This window comes from Chenopodium album, chromosome 22, assembly GCF_948465745.1.
Source record: "Chenopodium album chromosome 22, dcCheAlbu1.1, whole genome shotgun sequence".
Classification (NCBI taxonomy): Eukaryota; Viridiplantae; Streptophyta; class Magnoliopsida; order Caryophyllales; family Amaranthaceae; genus Chenopodium; species Chenopodium album.
In genome coordinates this window covers 1,561,051-1,581,669 of record NC_137855.1, presented here as the reverse complement: position 1 = coordinate 1,581,669, position 20,619 = coordinate 1,561,051, and the positions used below count along the sequence as shown (strand labels likewise).

Below are 20,619 nucleotides of genomic sequence, written 5' to 3'. Positions count from 1 at the left end.
AAAGAGGCAAATATATCTCCATCCCAAAGGTTTTTTGTCCTTAGACTCCTTACACAACACCCTAGATGAAGGTTATCACGGTGATTATTGGGATCGTCTCATGCTTTATAAATACTACTGTATAAGTGGTATAACATTTATGTTCTCAATCCTTAATAAAAAAAAAATGATTATTTTATATGGATTAATTAGTGATAAAATTTGCGTATTTTTATCCTTGATCACGTAATGCAATAATTTTGGTATTTTGTACTTAAATTGCCATAAAAGTCTAAAGCCTATTCCTTAGCCATTGTTGACAGTCCAGACAATATTGATCAAACTCAAGTGACTGAACTTTAACTCTTTTTATCATGAGAAAAAAGGACTTTATTTCTAAGCCTCATTAGTAACATTCTCAAAGGTCTACCCGAGAAATTTTTAGGAGTTAGGACTATGCAAAGGGTATACATATCTTCTACTGTTCTGCCTCACAAGAGGTGATGACAAATTACTTATCTCATTGAATGGATGTCGATTCAATGATCCTAGTCTGTTGCTAGTTTTCTGCACTGTTTTCTTTGCATCACTGTTATCAACCTCTTTGTTCTCAGCATTTTCGTTTGTTTGATTGCTTCCTTTAACACGACACATTAGCATTCGCTTTTCTCTTGCAAGCTGAGCTCCTAGTGATACTGGTGCTAAATCTTTACTCGCTTTCACATCATACTCGCATCTTTTTTCAACCTTGAATTTTTCAAGCTCCTGCTGCAGTTCTTGTACCTGATTTTGCAGCTGATTTTCCTTCTTCTCAAGAGAAACTGTCTTCTGTTTCCATTCCTCCACCTAATCATAAGCAACACAAATTCATCAACATGAATTTATTCCAAAGAATGAAACAGCATACATCTAAACTATACACTTTTCAATGTTATCATCCTACATAACAGGCAATATTAGATCAGACTGTCTTTTTAAGTTGAGTGTCCTTGTCAAAACTGAAGGAGTTTGAAGATGAACATAGGTTAAAAGCCTGACCTCAGAATCTAGTTTGTGGATTTTTTGCTCAGATTCTAGTGCCTGCTCTTCCCAGAAATCGCGAGAAGCCTGCACTTCTTCCATCTCTTCCCTTACTTTCCCTAGCATCTCTTGCATCTGAGACCATTGTTCTGTCTCAGCCTTTACTTGTTCCATAATCCTCCTTACTATAGCTTTACAACGGCCTGAGCACATTTTTATATCCCCCGATTTTGCTTCCTGGAGATTATGTTTTAGCACAAAACTGATAAGCTATCCAATCAAACCAGTACACCAAACTTTTAGGTAAAAAACACAGGCCTAGTTGATTTATGTTGCTATCTTTTCTAGAGGATATACATATAGTTTCATTCAGAGTTTTTCTTTTTTTTTTTTGAAACATTCAGAATGTTTTTCTTCGAACCAAACACAGCCTCAAAACTCTGATTCACTGAGCAAAGATCACTACTAGGATAGTATAGCAAATTAACAACATCATATGAGGGAATATAGAAGCTTATGCATGATTTTAAGTGCTGGCAAATGGCGATCACCAAAGAGGAATGAACATACCTGTGAGGATTGTTGAAATGGAAAGGAAGATGAATCGGTTAGGTCATGTCGTTTTGAAGTAGAAGCAGAACTGGGGACAGAATAGTTAGTTGTTGCTGACAACATGTATCCATACTCTTCTTCCATTCTCTTAAGCAACTTTCCCTTTGATAACCCCTCCATTTTTCTTCTCAAAGTCTCCACCTAGAAATCAAATATTCATTCCACAATCATCTTCAATGCTCATAAAATTCATGTAGATCAAACTAAGGTCCTTATTATTATTGCGAAGGAATTATGTTCTAACATACATATCAACATTGTAACATGTACTAAATCTACCTAAACAAGAATCACAATTCTTCCTATATGCGAGAAAAATCTTGTCCAAGGTAACTAATATTCAACACAATTCAACAATATACCATGGTTGATTGGTAGGTTAGCACAAAATCTATAAAAATTCGCGGTAAAAATAAGCAAAGAATAGCTCTTACATCAGTAAACCTGGTGGACCGACGACAGGAACCATGCCCTTTGATCTTTGCATCTTTTGTAGAATTAATTGGAAGGCTAACAGAAGTTACTTCTGATATCTCCTTCACACAACATTCATCCTGTATTTCACTGTATTTTTCGAGTTGTTTCTGAAGCAAAGACGCTTGCTTATCAAAGTTACTGCTGCAATAATGAATTTCAGGGGGTTTCAACTTTGAGCTCCTTTGCAACTCTACAAGCTTTTTTGCTAACTTCTCAATCTCCTCCTCCAATGTTGGATTTGCGCTTTCTCCCTCCCGGATTTTCTGCTTTCCCTATCATTGATCAATAATTAATCCAATAATTAAAATTTAATATTACAAATTTACCTAAATTAATGAAATTATGAATTAGGCTAAAACAAACAGAATGACAGAAACAGTAGCTTTGCAGGAAAAGACAATCAATTTTCAAAAAAAAAAAACATGTCCTTTCACATACTAAGTGATTAAAGTACAGTGCATAATAGGACAACTAAACATACTACCAATAATATAAGACAAATGAAATTAAAGTCATCTTACAAGGTTTTACATAAATTCAAATAAATCGATACCCCAAATATATGTACGGAGTATATTTTTTGTCATATTGGTATTAAAGCAAAATGTTTTTAAGACAAACAAATTATATTTAAAATTTCTGCTCTGGGAACTAATAATAAGGGGAAAATTGATTAACTGATAAGGGAATTATCCTTAAAACTAAACTAAAAATTAATCAATTTCAATGAATTAAAAAAAAAAAAAAAAGAGATTAAGGAACTAACAGAAAGAAGGGTATGAACAGCAGACTTCAAGCTCTTTTCCAAAACTACCCTTTCCCTCTCCAACTTCTTAACAGCAATTTCTCTCTCCATCCTCAAGAAATTACACTCTGCCCTCAACATATCAGCTTGAAACCTCCACTTCTCCTCCTCGCTCTCGGGTATATTATCGTATTTACCTCTCTCTTTAGAGTTCAGTAATACAACCGGAGGAATGGTGTAGGAAAATGACCTTTCTTGGTCGAACAAACTCTCTAATTTACCCTTTTGTGATCGTCTGAGAAATGACGAGCTAACGTCGGAACTCGATTTAACATTGACGTTCTTTGTGGGTATTTTCCGGCGAGTAGTCCGCCGTGGAAGGTGGAGGATTCTCGGTGTTTGTGGTGGTTGTGGGTGCCATTTTGGTCGCCTCACCGTGGTCATGTTTTGTTTGATTTTATTTTGAGGCTTTTGTTGCGTTGTGTTTAGTGCCCCTTTAGTTTTTGTAGTGTGGGTGAAATTTGAGGAGAGAGAAAAATTTGAAAAGAGGGGATATAACGGTACGGGAAAGTGGGGTCCATTTTACGAATGATGGGCCATAACGAACATATGAATGGGAAGGGTTAGCGAATGTACAAGCTGCAGTGCATGCAGTGTTGGAGTAACAGCACAGAGAGTTTTAACGAACCATATATGACTACTAGTCGAGCTAGTTCAAATCTAGAATCATACTTCGTAATTTACGGCCTTACGGGTATTGTAGTTGTAAATTTATTGACATGAACTTGGAATTGTAATCGTGTGTTGAGTTAGTTTAGGTAGGTAGAATTTGAATAATTCAAAATGTATATGGATATCGCAACATCTTATATTAATTCAAATTGGTATTTTTTTCATTATTATGATTTGTAAACTTGAATTATCTTGATCTCGTATAATGATGTACTTATTAAGTTATTATTGACCCTAAGTAAAGATATTGGCAGTATGCAAATAATGATAAGAATGTGATTTTGAACCACTTGCATGATTAACAATAATGGACTAGTAGACTATTACAAAATCACAGTAGATATGATGGCTCATGGCTAATGTCTTCAATAGTTAGGGATTTAACATGATTTTTTCAAATTTACTTTTTACGAGTATACTTAAAGTTTATGATTTAATATTATATAGATTTATTCATACATTACTTGTAATTCTTATATTCATTCAAATCTCTATTATTCATGCAATTCATAGTATTGAACATATGACTAGCCTAGCTGGCTAATATTATTACATCCTTGATTAGGAAAAACAAATTCTCGTAATAATCACCCATTAGAGATTAATATATCAAGCTAGTACTTATTTTAGTACTAATGATCAATATAATTACTACACATTCAATTTGTTTTTTAGTCCACAACTACACATTTTTCCCTCAAAATTTCAAAAAATAACGCAAAAAAATGAGTGAGAGGCGTGCAGCCTCGATTCCACGAAAGAACAGAGATTTGAAATGCAAGCAATGCAATAAATGGATTCCCTTCATTTTTTTTTTTTTTTTTTTTTTTTTTTTTTGGTAATAATAAAAATAATTGTTAAATAATTGAATTTATAATAATTAGAAGAGTACCTAGATCTTTGTTCTTCCTAGATTTTGGTGTTCGATGATGCTTTTTTGTAAGACCCTGCCCCCACTCACCCCTACCCAATTTTGGGTAACTTTAGTTCTATGCTCTGTCTACTTCTTTACTTTGGAAGTCAATACTATATTAAGCAACTTTAAGTATTGATAGTTGACACTAATAGATTTATAATAATGGGGTGAGTTTAAACTTTAAAGTTATGTTTGAAAATAATGATTTAATTGATATTAGGAAAGTAATAACCTTAAGTCTAAGGATTATGTGTGATTTTGTTGTGTGTAAGCTCTCATCAAAACCTTAATGTAATCATTGTAAATTTGTAATTAGGTGTGACAAAAAGTATGAGGTTTTGAAGCATATTGTCCTTTATTTATAGTATTATTTTGTATATTGCTTTTCTATTAAGCTCTAAATTATTGTTTTTGAATTTGACTAAGCTTTTTCGCTAGTATAGACACAACAATAAGAAATAAGATACAATTAATAGGTTTACTTTATGATTTCCAACAGTGACTTGTGATCGACTCAAATGTCATGGTAATTTAAAGCAAAGTTATGTAAGTAGCCAAGTAGTCAAGTATCACATATTTTATCAAAGTAATCAAGTATTACATATTTAATCAAGATATTAATCCTTATTCCTCATAGTTCTACATTTCTAGTACATAAGATTGATTGTCACATTAAGCTATTTTATGCGATTAATACTCGCATATCTTACACAAGTAACATGTTAAAGTATACTTTAGGAGTGTCTGGTAATGTAATATTTTGCCGATGCATTGAAAGATTTAATCCATTTAGATGCATATTTCCAAGCTGATGGCTGACATGGTGGTGCTTTAGTTTATCCCCTCTATCTTTCAATGATTTATTCTACATTGATTACAAATTAGAGCTAATTAATACATTAATTCAGATTTCATAATCAAAGTGTAGTACGTGCCGTAGAAGCACATTCTAACTATTATTATTATGTCACACATTTAATTTGGCATATAGTTATACACTTACCTATAGTATTTTAATTAATTTTTTGCAGACCACATGCATTTTAATAATCTGGCAAATACAACTAATCATTCCCCAATCCTCTTACTTCTCTCTCTTTAAATATGAATGGGGTGAGGAATCTCTTTAAATATTGGTCAATCACGTCCAATTTGTGATGATATTTCCATTTTTTGAGGCTGCAACAAAATCACATAACACTTGGGGTGCAACATTTTAATGCTATAATAGCTAGCTTGTAGGGTAAAGTACCGCATGATGAATAATAGCTAGCTTGCTAGCTAACTAACTCTGCATGGTTTGTAAAACATGTTTGAATTTATGGTTGTTTTCATCATTTCGGTTTTTGATCCGACTCACTTTAAGATGGTAAAAAAAACTTTTTCTTGGCCCTCTTGTATGTGTAATCATTCGAATTAATAAATTCTATATCCTTATAGGAACTGATCTACAAATGATACATTCGCATTCTCAATTAGAGATGACAGTCATATACTCGTATTATTGTATCTAGCATGTAAAATTTATATTTTTAATCATACAGTAGTAATATAAGTTGTTATGAACAATTTCAATGTTAATACTCAAATATATGTACTATGACTATTTTTTTTAAATAGAATACCTTATGACTCTATGAGTTAGTTGATGTTAATATTCGCAATACAATAATTACATGCATATAGATCCGATACTATATAAGTAATGATTTAGGAGTACATCATAAATGAAAATTTCAAAGGGAATTATATGGTCCATACCCATACTAAGATAGATAAGTACTTTAATTTATGAGTTATGAATAAGGGATAAATCGTACCACTCACTGAATATTTCATTAATGTGCCGTGGTCCATGCTATAATGCTATGCTTGGTGATTTGGTAACAAACCAAGCAATGGACTTCTACTGCATGTCCGCACCGCACATGCATGGATCAATCGTGATCGATAAAAGTTTTCTTCCTTCCTTTTAAATTCAAAATCATAGGTGTACTTCTTCCAAAATCAACTTAACTTACTTGTTGTATTATTTCATAGAATTTTTCTATACATTATTACGAAATTATTACGCTATAAAGAATTCTTGTTAAGCTTATTGTCTGTTCTTGAATAATTCATGAAGAAAGGTAGTTAATTGTTAGCTAAAAACAACATTTATAATGTATAAGCCACCTTGGCAAGTTCATATGCCTCACTCATCCATGCATGAGGCATGAGCTATGTCCCGAGTTCCCGACTATGTACTTAATAATCCACATGATAGCAGCTAGCCCAACTTTAAGTACTGTATACTTGTATGTTCTTTTCATCTAATTTTAAAAAGTAAATATTAAAACGAACTTAACAAGATTATACATAATAATTTATATTTTCTCTTTTATACTAGCATACAATTAATAACATCCAAAATTTAATCAAATCAGCTCAGATGAGAAAGAAATCAGACCAATCCAACCTATAGAAAATTCACACCCAAATACCTAACTCCTTATTTATTTGTAGTGTAGAGAACAACGCCTAGAAGGTACAAAGACTTAAAATATACAGAGTATTGTATAGTGTAAATAGCTACTTGCTTGTATGTATTCAATCTTGGCTACTTATAGTACATGTTACGAATACTCCATGACATGCAAGAGTTTTCAAAATAACTAGCTGGCTAGCTACGGTCGCAGTCAATCATGGGCCACTTAGCATACAAACTTAATAACTTATTCCATAGTACAACTAATTAAGATCTATAGTGGTAAATGCAATACCAATAATAGGCACAACATAATAGCATAAAGTTAAGTTGCTAGCAACAAAAATGTCCTAGCTACTTGTTAGCTAGCTACACTACTTACCAAGTGAAAGCAGACGACTCAAGTTCTAGCACAACAACCAGTTAAAAGGACAATGTTAGGTTAGGTTAATTTCTATACACCCCAATCATCATCTTTTTAAAGAATTTACCGTTTTTTGGGTCCCACTCACTTGCTAGGTAGGTGAATTTCATGTACTACAATTTCCCATGACCTTTTTTTACTGCTCCTAAAATTTAGGTAAATTTTAATTTTTTTATTTTAACTTTATTTCCTTGATTAATAATTTAATTAATTTGGCTAAAAAAAAATGTTTTTCAGGGGAAAGCTTTGCAAATAAATTATGAAGTCAATAAGTCAATGTACAAAATTAAATTAAACAATAATTAAAGTACTCATCAAATTGAAATTTTTTAAAAAATGGAAGAATAAAATATGGTAGTGAACTAGTGACTTATATGATGGGAGCTATTGCTTGACCTTAGGTATGTAGATTATGAACGTTATGATTCCACCTAATCTAAAGAAATGATTTGGCCGTATGTGATTGTACGTACTTAGCTTAATGCAACACACGTGGAGGTTTTTTAAATGTCAAATTGGTTATTAAAATGGATTAATTAATTAAAAATGGAGACATTATGTACTTTTTATTAGCCATTAGGTATTAGATATTGGACTATATCATATCGAGGTTATCTTACTTATTTAATTGATTCTATAATTAAAGTGTTTATATTTGAATACTTCTTGTTCGGTAAAATTTTTTTTTTTTTTTTTTAATGATAGTTATTAGATTTATAGTGTATATATATGTATTTACCGAGAGCATGTCGTATAAACATTTGACTAGCAAACTACTAGTATATCTATATTGCTTTTCAAATAAAAAGCACAATCATCAACATTATATTATTAAGGTTCAAATTAGAATTTTGATTTATAGTTTAAGTGTCTAAGAAAACAAAAAAGATACAATACATAAATAGTCCGTAGAAGTATATAAATGACTTCATAGTCCATATTCAACACTTAAACCAGTAAGTGTTACTAGTCTTACTACTACCAAGATTATTAAGGAGTACCAAGTGACATATAACTATACAAAGTACTCCTTAGTTCGTTTGTGCAACATACTACAAAATTGAATTGAGAAACTTTTTTTTTTTTTTGTTAGCAATATCAATTTACCAACGTATAATAGTACTCTTAAAAACACATCCCAAATGGTAGACTAGACACTTTAAAAGGATCCTCTAGAGTTGAGCTCTATAGATTTCAGCAAATCAAGATCCTTGAAAGAAGATCAATGCCTAATATCTATCATGCATAAATTTAAAAAGTAAAAATTAAAGTAAAATAAAAAATATTAAAATACTCTCACTCTCACAACTCTACAACTCTACAAATCTTCAATTCTAGAGGATCCCAACACCTTTAAAAGTGAGGAAGAGAAAACGGAATCTCCGCCCCAAAATGAGCCTAACAATGACCACTAATTTTTTTTTTTTGGGGTGTTTCACCCGGTTCACCCTTTGGGTTAATGCGGATTTGGGGATCAGTTATAAGTGATTAGGTTCCAGTTCCCTCCTAATTATTGTTGCGGGGATCAAACACGAGTCCTCCCTACCAAATGTAGTCCCAACTACCACTACACCAATGAGATATGAAATTATGAACTATGAAGTAAATTCATGGTTTTGATGTTACGCTCCAACTGGACTTTGAAGCCCAAAATGAAGTACAGCATTCCTTGGGCTAAGACCAAGGCCCATACTACAGATCGAACTCTGAAACGACACCGTATAGTGCCGAATGTTAAATCGTCCAAAATTTCCATTAATTCTGCTACAAGTCTACAACCAATCAACCACATACTAAAATTTCACAATCAAATTCCAGAAAATCAATTTCTTCCATTATTTTTCGATTTATGGAGCGAAATTTATCAATGCATTGCAAAAAATTAGGTATTTGATTCAGCTCAATCTCCAATTTCTGTATTTTTTCATCTAATTATTATTATTAATGTGCACTTTATTTCTATTTCAGGTGAATTCTACTTCGAAGAATCAGAAGTTAAGCATGTGAATCAACTGTTTACAAACAGGTAAATTAAGATGAATATATAGCTATATACTATGATTTCTTTGTTTAATTTTTGTTAAAGTTACAATATTATGAATCATGTATTATAACTATGATAATGATTAATTATTCTTACATTGATCCATATTTTAAATTAGATTTAATGATATACAGGTAAATAGGATGAATATTTAGTTATGTACTATGATTTCGTTGTTTAATCTTTGTTAAATTTACAATATTATGAAGCATGTATTATAATTATGATAGCTATTAGTTATTATTAGATTGATCCATATTTTAAACTAGTTTTAATAATAAACAAGTTAATCAAGATGAATATATAGTTATATACTATGATTTCGTTGTTTAATTTTTGTTAAAGCTACAGTATTATGAAGCATGAATTCTATCTATGATAACTATTAGTAGGTTGACCCATATCTTTGAAATGAGATTATGTTAATTGTTTTCCAATGCTAATTTATGTAAATTCGTTTTTGCCAACACTCAAAATTACCATCTTTGGTTGTTGCCGCCGCTGCTGCCACCGTTGCTATCTTTTTCTTTGGTATTGTAATTCGAATTCATTTAAGTGACAGTAGGAGTAATTAGCATTCGAAATGATATTTTCCAAAAGTCACAATTAGTTTTTTTATGGCAAAAATCATTGTTATATAGTGGTGGTAAGCCGTGTAGATGTTTCTTTATTACTTTCCGTATACTTTGAGCTTCATTGTTTGATTTTTATGTTAATCCAGTTATGGAAATAAACCCCAAAACAAATATCCGTTTTAAGTTTTGGTTTTTGATTCCAGCTTAATCCTTAATTTCTGTATATATTTCGTCCTTTTTGAACCTCTTCATAATTAATGCGCACTTAGCTTCTTTTTCAGGTGAACTCTACAACAAGGATCAAAAATTAAGCTACCTGATTAACATGTGAATCAATTGTTTCTAATTACAGGTAAATTATGATGAATATATAGATATATATATTGTGAATGCGTCGTTTATTTTATTAAAGCTTCAGTATAATGAAGAATGTATTATACTTATGACCCAAGTTATTATGATGTTAATTGTTACTCATACTTCATATATTGCAGTGGCATGATGTTAATTGTTTTCCAATGTGTTGATATTAGTAACTATATAACCGAGTCATATAATTGGAATGCCAATTTGCGATTATTTATCCATGGGATTGGTACTGGTCTATGTTAAGTGATTTTAACTCCTGTGTGTGTTTGTGTGCGCTCACGTGTGGGGATATGGTATCTTTGGTGTGCAATGTGTATATATGCTTGTAGCTTTATGATTATGATTAAGCTTTCAGGTTACCATTGTTGAATTGGATTTCTGTTTCGAGCATTTTTCGCAGAAACTGTCTTTTGTAGAATGGGAAAGTACTGGCCTGTGAGGAAGTGGTGGGAGGTAGGCAGGGTGGTCATGATTGTTCTCAAACTACCCTTGTTTTTCTTTTAATTGGTGGAATAGTGATACTTACATGTTATTTGATTGTTAGTTCGTTTTGGTTGTAAAGTTGTAAAATATTTTCATTGGTCACACCGGAATCTAAGTTGCCAATGCCACTTACCTAGTTACCTGTTCATTTCCCTGAAGATCAATTATACTAAACTTAATCTTTCATATGCAAATTTTATGTTCGTATTGTCTGTTACTAAAGAGCTGATCATGTGAGGAATCTTAGAGTGTGTGTGTGTGTTATTTTTTTCTTTCGTACATTCTGTTATGCATGTTTATTATAAATGTCAGGAATAGATTGTAAGGATGGAGTTCTGTTTCCAGCTTTTTCTTGCTTGCACTGCTAGGCATCAGTTGTCAACTTTTTACACTAGTAGTGCCCATGTGTTTTTTTTTTTCCTGCTCTTGTATCAAACTATCAATTAGAGGAGGTTACCAACACTTTCTTGACTTTATGTAGTGTTGTTTTTCAGCTTTTAAGGTCGTTTTCCCTTTGATAATGAACAATATAAAACTATATTTTGCTGGACCTTGTTTGTATCTTTCGTTTTCTTATGTGGAAAAAGGACCCGGTAAAACATTTTACATATGAAAGAATGCTTTTCGCAACTTCATGAGGTTCATGGATAATTAATTTTTTTAATGTATATCCTACAGCCAGAGCAGTTTTCACTTTGCACTTATAAGAATTTCCCTCTATTTTGCCAATGGTGAAAGAATATTCTTGGAAAATTACTAGGGGAATATATAGAGTTATATATCTTTATAAAAGGTAACTAAGGGTGAGGATCTGTGAAGGGGATGAATGTTTCCTGATTCCTGAGACTGCATATATGGTTTACTGAATCTACTAGAATTAAAATTATATAATTGTAGTATAATACAATGTAGTGCATGGTACCACTAATCTGAGTGGTCATGCGTGATATCTTATGTTATTTTTGTACAATGGATCAACATGGTTTTCTCATGACTATGTGTACAAAGATTACTCATATTGCATATATCTAATCAAGGGATTGTATTTATGGGATATATCCTTGCGGATTTCAAATATCCAAATTTTGTTTCTTTGGAAATTGGGATACTTAGCCAAATTATTGTTATCTGTTATGCTTACACCTCTTTATACCACTATCGAACTAGTGATTTTGTGTTCCAATTGTGATACCAGTATTGAATTATTACAGTCAAGGCTGAGGTAATCAGAAAAGATTTGGCAAGTTGACCGTATAATTTGGGATTTTATTTTACTTTAATATCTTTAATGTAGGTTGCATTTGCACCTAAACACATATGGAAAGATCTCCATTCAGGATAGCAGCATCTGTTAAGACACTGTATTTGGTTATTTAGTGCTGTGTCACCAATAATATCCAGCGCCTAGTCATTTTGAAATTTTTTTTTTTTTTTTAAAAAAAATATATATATTAAAAGGAGGGTCCTGTCCTGCAGCATAACCTCATCTATTAATCCTAGAGAATTCCTTTTCCAAATCCAATTAACTCTAAAAAGCCTTTTGTTGTCTTCTGCTCAAAAAACCCTTGGCTCTCTACATGGCCCCTAAACCTCAGAGACGTGCTCGTAGCAAACGTAGACGTATTGACAGAGCATTCTATGGTCTCAGGCTGCAGGGGAAAGAATTCAACCTCCCCAACACATCCTCTCCATCGTTGTCGAAAGAATTTGTTGTCTATCCTGATGTTTCTAACCAGATGAAACAGGAGACATACCCTACTACTATACTTGATGATTCCTGTGTATCTGAAGTCATGACCAAGCCATCAATTCCACTTGTGGAATCAGTGGAAGCATTTTTTTTGGGGCAGATAGATAACCCTTTTGGTCGCTCTTATGTTGAACCAAATGCTGATGCTTCCTTGAACAATCAGGAAAGTCATGGCCTTCCGCCTGTCAGAATTGAGAATGAAGAATGTTTTCAATTTTCTGCCGATTCTTCCAAAAACCAGACTGCTCAAAGTGATGCCAATGCATCCACTCCAGATTCACAATTCTCATCTACCAACCCTCAGCCATCCTTAGTGAATGATCGACTTCCAGTGCCAGGTGGACAGGTATTGAACAATTGACAGCTGTCAGCAAAGTAATCGATGTAATGGAGAGATCTTCTTGTTCGTTATGATGTAATGCTCCGTTCTCTAGCATATTAGAGAATCCTTAGGAATCGAGTCTAGGTTTTTCTGTTTTATTAAACCATATATAATAGAGATCCACATTGTAGTACATCCTATTATATCCACATAGAAGTGCATCCTAGTTTAAGGAATGCTCATAATCAGTAAAGTTAAATTAGTATTATTGTTAATCTTGCTCTAGTGTAGAGTCTTTCGACTATAGACTGGTTTTTCTATTGAATAAGGGAGAAGTTTTATTTATTTATTTTATAATTTAAATGGTAGCTTTTATTCCAATTGTCCGAATCTTTTATTAGATTTTACTTAAAATTTATTTTCTTGTTCCTTTAATGACAATATGACATGTATGATTGTTCTTCTTAACAAAAGAAAATTACATTCTTGGTGATATTAGAAATTTCAGCTGTACCTTTGGTCAAATTGCATGAATCTCTTGTCGAGTGCACCCAAAAGATTTATCATCTTTTTTTTTTTTTTTGTTTTTTTTTTCCCGACACCATTGTATGTGTTTAATTGTTTATATTTTGGACTCACCATTGATGCATTGATTTCTCTTTTTATTGCACAGTGAAAATTGAAGCTTTTTATCCATCTATGTTACTTTGTTTATTAAAGTGAACGCGATTTTTGAAAATTTCATTCATTGCTTTCCATGTCATAAGCAATGCAGGAAAAATACTCGTAATGCTGGTGGTGTTTTGGAGTAGAATAGAGTGTATCCTCTTTTCCATTTAGGTTTTGTTCCTATCTTCCGTGTTGTAGGTGGTCACAAATGTGGTTTGCTTTATATCTCTTTTAGATAGAGTGAAGAGCTGTTTATATATTTTCATGAGATTTCTTATCATTATGGTCTTAAAGCTACTGAATGCTTATCAGTATCTTTATGATGCACTTTCTTTTTGTTGAGATTCACCTTTTTCCTGCTTAGTTGTGCACTAGAAGTGATGTATGATCAATGATGATTGTGCTGTGCTTCATAATTTTTGTTCTTCGTTTCATTGACTGCATGTCATTATTCAAATCCTAGCGGCCTTATTCACCTTTTCCATGATTGAAGATGGGTTGTCAAGCGAAGTATAGATTGTAAGAGTTAATGGCTTGCCATGACTATTGTAACGTATAAAAGTTCTTAAGGGGGTATATGAATGACCTTAATGAGAAGTTGTTGGTTAAATTTAATTTTCGTTTACGCATGCTCTTTGTTTTTCTGTTAAGGATGTAAACTCAAATTTGTATGTCAATGTATATTCTCACTTACCATTATGCTTCAACTAATACGAAGTTCGCCTTCTTTTGGTACTTTGCTGGTTTTTCGGCCCACATATATGTATTTAATGAATTTTACATGGTGAAAGTGCATCCGTGTATCAGTTATTGAGTCTTAGGATGTTAATCAAAAGCATTTAATATTGCTGTTATAGCAAGTAAATAAGGCTCATCAAAGCCCCCTTAAACCCTGTCCCTTTTTGGAGGTATTGGAGTAATGTTTATAGCTTGTCTTGCTGATGATAATTGTCTTAGAAGGTTAATCCAATTTGTTATGAACTGTAATTCACTAATTAGTGGAAGAAAAATCTATCAAATTAGTTGTTGTTGTTGTAGTTGTTGTTGTTGTTGTTGTTGTTGTTGTTGTGTGTGTGTGTGTGTGTGTTTTTTTTTAATCTGTTGCAAATTATTGAGTTAAAGGGCAGCTTCCCCCCCACCCTTCAGATAAAAAAAGATAGTCAATATATTTCCAAGGTTTATTGTAAGCTACAATTTTTTGCTATGATATTAATAATGTGCATGTATCTTATCTCTGTACTTCCTCCATCCCCCCCTCCCCCCTTTAAAAAGAAAAAAAATAAAAAAGCTGAATTGGTGGTGGATTATGGCCTCATGGATTGGTATTGTAAGGTGAGCTTCAATCTCTTCACAAGTCAATGTTGGCAGCTTAGGAACTCCACCTTTGCAGAGAGCTATCAATTAGCTGCTTCATGTGAATGCTTACAGGGATTGTGCATTCTAATTGTAGTCGTTTACTGGAGGCCATAGGCTTTATTGGATATATCATTTTGTGTTCTGGTTTGCTTGTATAGCAGTTCTTTTTTTTTTTTTTTTTTTTTTTTTTTTTTTTTTTGGGGAGGGGGGGGGGGGGGGGATATTGGAGTTGCTTATAGATTGTATTAGATAACAATTAAAAGGCTAAGTTGTTTCCTACTGCTAGTGTGGTAGTCAATATATTCATGTTCAAAAAGGGCTAAATAAAAAAGCTTCTTATACAGTACGATGGTTCATAACTTCATATGGTGTCTTTGGTGATCACACCATTGTTAGTATTGTAAGACTTTGGTATGAAAGTTGGTTAGGGTTATGCATTGTATCGTGGTTTTGCTTACAGTAGAGATTGCCTCATAACTCTCAACCCTTTCATATGAAAACAAATAAGTGCTTTATCATTGGTGTTTAAATAATTTATGTCACGCTTTCAAAAAAAAAAAAAAAAAAATTTATGTCACAAATGATATCCTTTCCTTTGTTCCTTGTGGACTTCTGTTGACTATTTTGAGTAGGGCTTACCTATTTTATTGAATCTGACTTAAGTTCAATTTTCCGAGTGATCAAAACTATTCTTTTCTTTCCTTATTTATAATTTATTTTTTAAAGTTATGATATACTACCCACCCATTTGGTAAATCTAGTGTGAAGCGTACTAATTGTAAATTTTCATTTAAATTACAGGGCCAGTATTTGTTATACCAGTGACAGCATAATTGGAGTTGGACATATTGCTTTTACTCATTCTTTTGCGAGATTAGTGCTGGAACGCATGTCCCCCATGCCACCTTTGTCAATCTTGAACCCATTGTCATTTTTGAGGTTTGGAGTGGAGTATATCACCAGAGGTTTTTTATCCCATGCAGCTTATTTTTTGGAAAGGAGGATTCTTTTAATAATTTTGCAGGGGACTCTATACTGGTATGTACCATACGTTATTTTCAAAACAGAAAAACTGTAACTCTCTCATGCTGCTGGGTGTTTTGTTACTTCTTTTGTGCAATGAATGTACATGTCTTCCTCCTACTAATGAAGCTCCCAGTTTGCAGTTTTTGAATTTTTTTTCTGTTATAAGTCATTTGCACAGACTTGTTTTCTTTGTAGAATGATATTGCTTTGATCTGTGGGGAGGTCACAGGGGTATATGGTGGGGTGTGGATGTTTCTTTTTAAGTTTCATTTGTTTAATCTTCTTCCTCTATAGTAAGGAGATCAATGATGAAATAGTTGTGTTTAAAAGTTAATTTACTGGCATGGAAAGTTTGAGGATGCTTTCTATGACTACACTGAAATATAGTTGCCAATGCCATTTCCAGTATAATATACTTAACATTCAATTATCAGGATTCTGGATCATGGAGATGGCTTTATATCTTTCCTTTGCCCTCTTTACTAAACTGCAAAGCTTGTGAAAGACACATTTGTTTGATTTTGTTTGTACACTGTTTCATTCTGCACTTTGTGCATGGCAATATCAGCAATAGACTGCTAGGATGTAAATCTGCTTCCTAAATGCACTTATTGGTATCTGTTCATTCTGTTGAAACATGTCTAGTATTGATACTTTTTTCCCTGTTGTTGTGGCAATTAGAGGAGGCTGGCAACATTTATTGACTTTATGTAATGCAATTATATAGCATCTAAGCCTGATTTTACTTTGATATTTACAATATAGAACTGCTCCATTTTATTTTTTTTCATTTCGTCTTGATTCTTCACGAGATTCACAGATATTGATTTTCTTTCATTTGTCTTTTGTTGCATTATGATATAATGTACTTCCTTTGTTCTTTATTTGTTGCAACATATGTGCTATTAAGGAAAAGGGATGGGAGTGGTTCTTTGATCCATGTGGGGAGAGTATAGGCAGTAAGGTCAAGAAAGTAATTTCAGGAGTTAAAAACTACCAAAATAAGATATATTGCTGTTTATATAAACTTCTGAAGTAGGATATGTTGCAATCAAAAAAGAATAGAGGAAGTTGGTCATATCTCCTGAACAATTTTCACTTTGCAATTATAAATGACCCTTGTCTTTTGCCCTTTGGTGGAGGAGTTTTCTTGTAAGATTACTAGGAAAAACTGGTAAACCAAGGGTGCGCATCTTTGAAGGTAAGGAAACTTTACCAACACTTACACGTATGCATTTATGTTGAAAATAATTTAAATAAAATAGAAAATAGTTTCTACATAATACAGTACTGTGCATGTTTCTGTAAATCAGAATGGTCATGATATGTTATGTGATTTTTACAATATATTGGTGTGGTTTTTCACGTAATTCATATTTTTAACCTAGGAATGGTAATTAGGAAAATATATATATAGATTTCAAATATCCAGAATGTGTTTCTTTGGCATTAGATGATGATGGCAAATCCATTGCCTTTCATTAGTTTTATACTTCCTTATACTAGTATCCAATTGATGATTTTGAGCTACAAGTTAAGGGCACAAGTGAATGTTGAAAGCCAAATTGAATTGATTGGAAACAACGTGGCAGTTTGATCAAATGCTCTGGGATTGGGCAAATCTCTTCAATGTAGGAAAGGTTTTCATTACAGGAGAGCGTATCTGTAAAAACATTGTACTTAATTATTCGCTGCTGTGTCACCATTCTTATCCCGCGCCTAGAATCATTTGACAAAGTTTTTTTGGTAATTTTAATAATTCTTGTGTAAATTTGAAGTAGGTCCAGTCCTTCCACAGAACCTCATATTATAATCCAAGAGCATTTGTCCCAGCTAATTAACTCTAAAAGCCCCCCTTTTTTTTCTCCTGCAATTCCTTTGTTCTCCCCATGGCTGATAATGCACAGCCACTTGATGACAAATTTTTTGAAGATCTCGGCCTTCCTGGGAAAGAATTTATACTTCCTGACTTATCTAGCCCACGGTTGTTGGAAGATTTTGCTGTCTATCCTAACGTTTCTGACAACATAGAACTAGAGCCATACCCCACTGCTATACTTGATGATTCCTGCATATCTGAAGTCATGAGCAAGCCATCAATTCCGCTTGTGGAATCATTTTTCTTGGGGCTTACAGATAACTCTTTTGGTCATTCTTCTGTCAAACCAAATGTTGATGTTCTCATGAATAATCAGCAAAGTTTTGGCCTTCAGCCTGTTGAAGTCAAGAATGCCGAATGTCGTGGGGTTTCTTCTGGTTATTCCCACAACCATGCTGTTCAAAGTGAAGCCAATATATCCATTGCAGACTTTCTAATCTCATCTAGCAGCAACCCTGAACAACTTGATCCAGTTATTGAAAAGTTCTGGACTTTGTCCGCAAAGTAATTGGTGTTATGAGATCCTTGCTTCCAATATGGTTTTCCCTTAATTAGCTTTGCCATATTGGGTCTGTAAGAAGATACAGTCAGAGTGCTCCGATCTTTATCTACTAGAAAAACCTTAGTATCCAGGATTATGTTTATCTGTTTTATTAAGCCACATCTAATAATAATTCACTCATCAATATATACTCTGTGATATTAATCCTGGTTGTATTGTCATACTTGCTCTATTGTAGTCTGTAGACTAATATACTTCCTCCGTTAATGGTTATTTGCAACAAAGGAATATTTTATATCTCACAAATAATACCCCTTTGTTGCAAATAATTATTAACGGAGGAAGTATGTGATCTTTTTAATAATTGTTGAATAAGGTGTTTTATTCACAAAATCAGATTGAGTGAAATTTGAATCTTCTGTTAGAGCTTACTTTGAATTTATTCTCGTTGTAACCTAGATTTATGTTTACAGCTTGAAATTGTCAGTAACACAATGACTTTGCTGTAGTTTGTTGCATAATGACCATTTAAGCTTTTCGGCTGTTGATGCCTTACTCATGTGAAGTTCTGTGGTTTTTTCAATCTTTGATGCACATGTTATGGATCCTTATAGTAGAAACAGGCGAAAGCATCATAGCACTGGTGTTGTTTTGGAGTTGATGATTGGCCATGAAGGTGTAGTTACTATCTTTGTTCTTGTAGTGATCACAAGCTTACAACAGTGGTTTGTTTCATTATCATTTTTAAATTATGTATTTTCATGAGATTGCTTGTTCCTGTAAAGGTTTCAAGTTACCAAGTGTCTTAAGTGTCATAATCTTTCTACCCTGCCTTATTTGGAGACGGTGTTATGTCGGTGGAGCTTGCTGATGATAATTATTGGGTGGGAGGGGGGTTAATGCAGCTTGTTATGGAATGTCGAATAATAAGGAAAAACTGTCAAAGGTTGTTTTCTTGTTTTTTTGTTGTTTAGTTACTGCCTACTACCTTGCTATTACCAGAGTAAGACAATATGTATGTTTTATATATTTCTGTAATTTCTCCAACTCCATCAAAAAGCTAAAATGGTGATTCATATAATCATTTGGTGGCATTTGCAGGTGGCATCATTTATGCTGTTGTATGGCTTTGTATGAAACTCGATAGGAATGTGCATTCTGATTTTAGTCTATGTGACCAATCCCAGGAAGCCATTGGCTATATTGGAACTTATAAATTAGCTTGAAACTTCCATGTAATGTTTAGTCAGTGAACATTGATGTTTGTTCTTGTTGGCTTGTGTAGCTGCTGATAGGAGTTGGATAAATCAAAGGTTAAGTTGTTTTCTCCTGTATAGTAGCAACTATATTTGTTGGAAGCATTTATTTTGCAGTTACTGGAGATAGATAGGACATCTGATGCTTGGCTAAAAAAATGGCTGAATGCAAGAGTCTTGTGTCCAACCTGATGGCTCATTTGGTGTCTTTTTAGATCCATGGCATTCTTAGTATTGTAAAAGTTTTGATTTAAAAATTCACGCATTAGGTTGTAGTGTTGTACTAATCGCTTATGACAGATTGCCTATCACTCATATCTTTTACATGAGTACAATGTACTGTTTTTATCATTGATGGTATGTTTGCATTAGTGTGTGAAACATCATAATAGACGATTGTTATACAAATGATGTTCCTTTGTTCTGGCTTCTTCATGGTATATAACCTGTAATATAGTGAAACAGGATATTTCTGGGCAAAGTATGATCTTTCCTATCCCTCTGTTTCAAAAGACCTGGAAAATAGAGGGAGCTAGTGGGGCAGTGTGTTGGATAGGAGAAAAGAGTTCTGCATAGGCCAGTCTAGGGCTCTAGGCCTATTTCACCTTAATCTATGGTTAAAAGAACACCCTTTTATGGTGTTCGATAAGGCAGCTAATGATTTTATTTAATTTGGTTTGCACGCAGAATGATCATATCGACTACAATATCACAGTAGAATCCATGAGGACGGGGTTGGCTAATTTCTCAGTCAATGCAGGAAGACTGGACAAAGTTTTATGCTGGCTGTAGACTACCTACTGGCTACTGCAACAATCCTTTTTTGATGCAGGCTTGGGACTGGAAATAAATGAAAGGTAATTTTAAAATTTTGGGCTGAGGGTAAAGCTGTCGTTAATCTTTTCCTCCTCCAATCTGTCTCACAAGTCACCAAAAGTGTGGAGAACGCGCTCTTTATTTTAGCTACCATTTACGAATAATTATAATTTCGGAGGTTTTATGAAAGTAAAGACACC

At 33.2% G+C, this 20,619-nt stretch overlaps 2 protein-coding genes across 4 annotated transcripts; one reads left to right on the top strand and one right to left on the bottom strand.

Moving 5' to 3' along the window:
- Positions 1 to 35: 35 nt before the first annotated feature.
- On the bottom strand, positions 36 to 3,519 carry LOC145605451 (uncharacterized). The gene is made up of 5 exons (XM_081661505.1): positions 2,855 to 3,519; positions 2,046 to 2,360; positions 1,570 to 1,752; positions 1,018 to 1,236; positions 36 to 825 (listed from the first exon to the last, which is right to left on the bottom strand). The coding sequence occupies exons 1-5, from the start codon at positions 3,275 to 3,277 to the stop codon at positions 421 to 423; spliced, it is 1,545 nt and encodes a 514-aa protein (XP_081517631.1). The 5' UTR covers positions 3,278 to 3,519; the 3' UTR covers positions 36 to 420.
- A 5,625-nt stretch (positions 3,520 to 9,144) lies between these two features.
- Positions 9,145 to 20,490, top strand: LOC145603636 (uncharacterized). 3 transcript variants are annotated; one of them, XR_014104884.1, is made up of 5 exons: positions 9,145 to 9,258; positions 9,341 to 9,398; positions 10,273 to 10,343; positions 15,742 to 19,660; positions 20,291 to 20,490. XR_014104884.1 is itself a non-coding variant. In XM_081659583.1 (4 exons), exon 4 carries the CDS (start codon positions 17,856 to 17,858, stop codon positions 18,351 to 18,353), a length of 498 nt encoding a protein of 165 aa, XP_081515709.1. In that variant the 5' UTR covers positions 9,145 to 9,258; positions 9,341 to 9,398; positions 10,273 to 10,343; positions 15,742 to 17,855; the 3' UTR covers positions 18,354 to 20,486. The 3 variants fall into 3 exon arrangements, 2 of the variants coding, with proteins under 2 accessions (XP_081515709.1, XP_081515710.1); XM_081659583.1 differs by having other exon boundaries at positions 15,742 to 20,486; XM_081659584.1 differs by having other exon boundaries at positions 10,261 to 10,343; positions 15,742 to 20,486.
- The last annotated feature ends 129 nt before the right edge of the window (positions 20,491 to 20,619 follow it).

What these genes read in the sequence shown, in the direction of transcription:
- LOC145605451 (XM_081661505.1), bottom strand. Translation starts at nt 3,277, where the DNA reads ATGACCACGGTGAGGCGACCAAAATGGCACCCACAACCACCACAAACA. An exon ending in CATTTCAACAATCCTCACAG is followed by an intron (nt 1,237 to 1,569) that starts GTATGTTCATTC and finishes CATAATCTCCAG; the next exon opens with GAAGCAAAATCGGGGGATAT. An exon ending in TCCACAAACTAGATTCTGAG is followed by an intron (nt 826 to 1,017) that starts GTCAGGCTTTTA and finishes GCTTATGATTAG; the next exon opens with GTGGAGGAATGGAAACAGAA.
- LOC145603636 (XM_081659583.1), top strand. Translation starts at nt 17,856, where the DNA reads ATGGCTGATAATGCACAGCCACTTGATGACAAATTTTTTGAAGATCTC.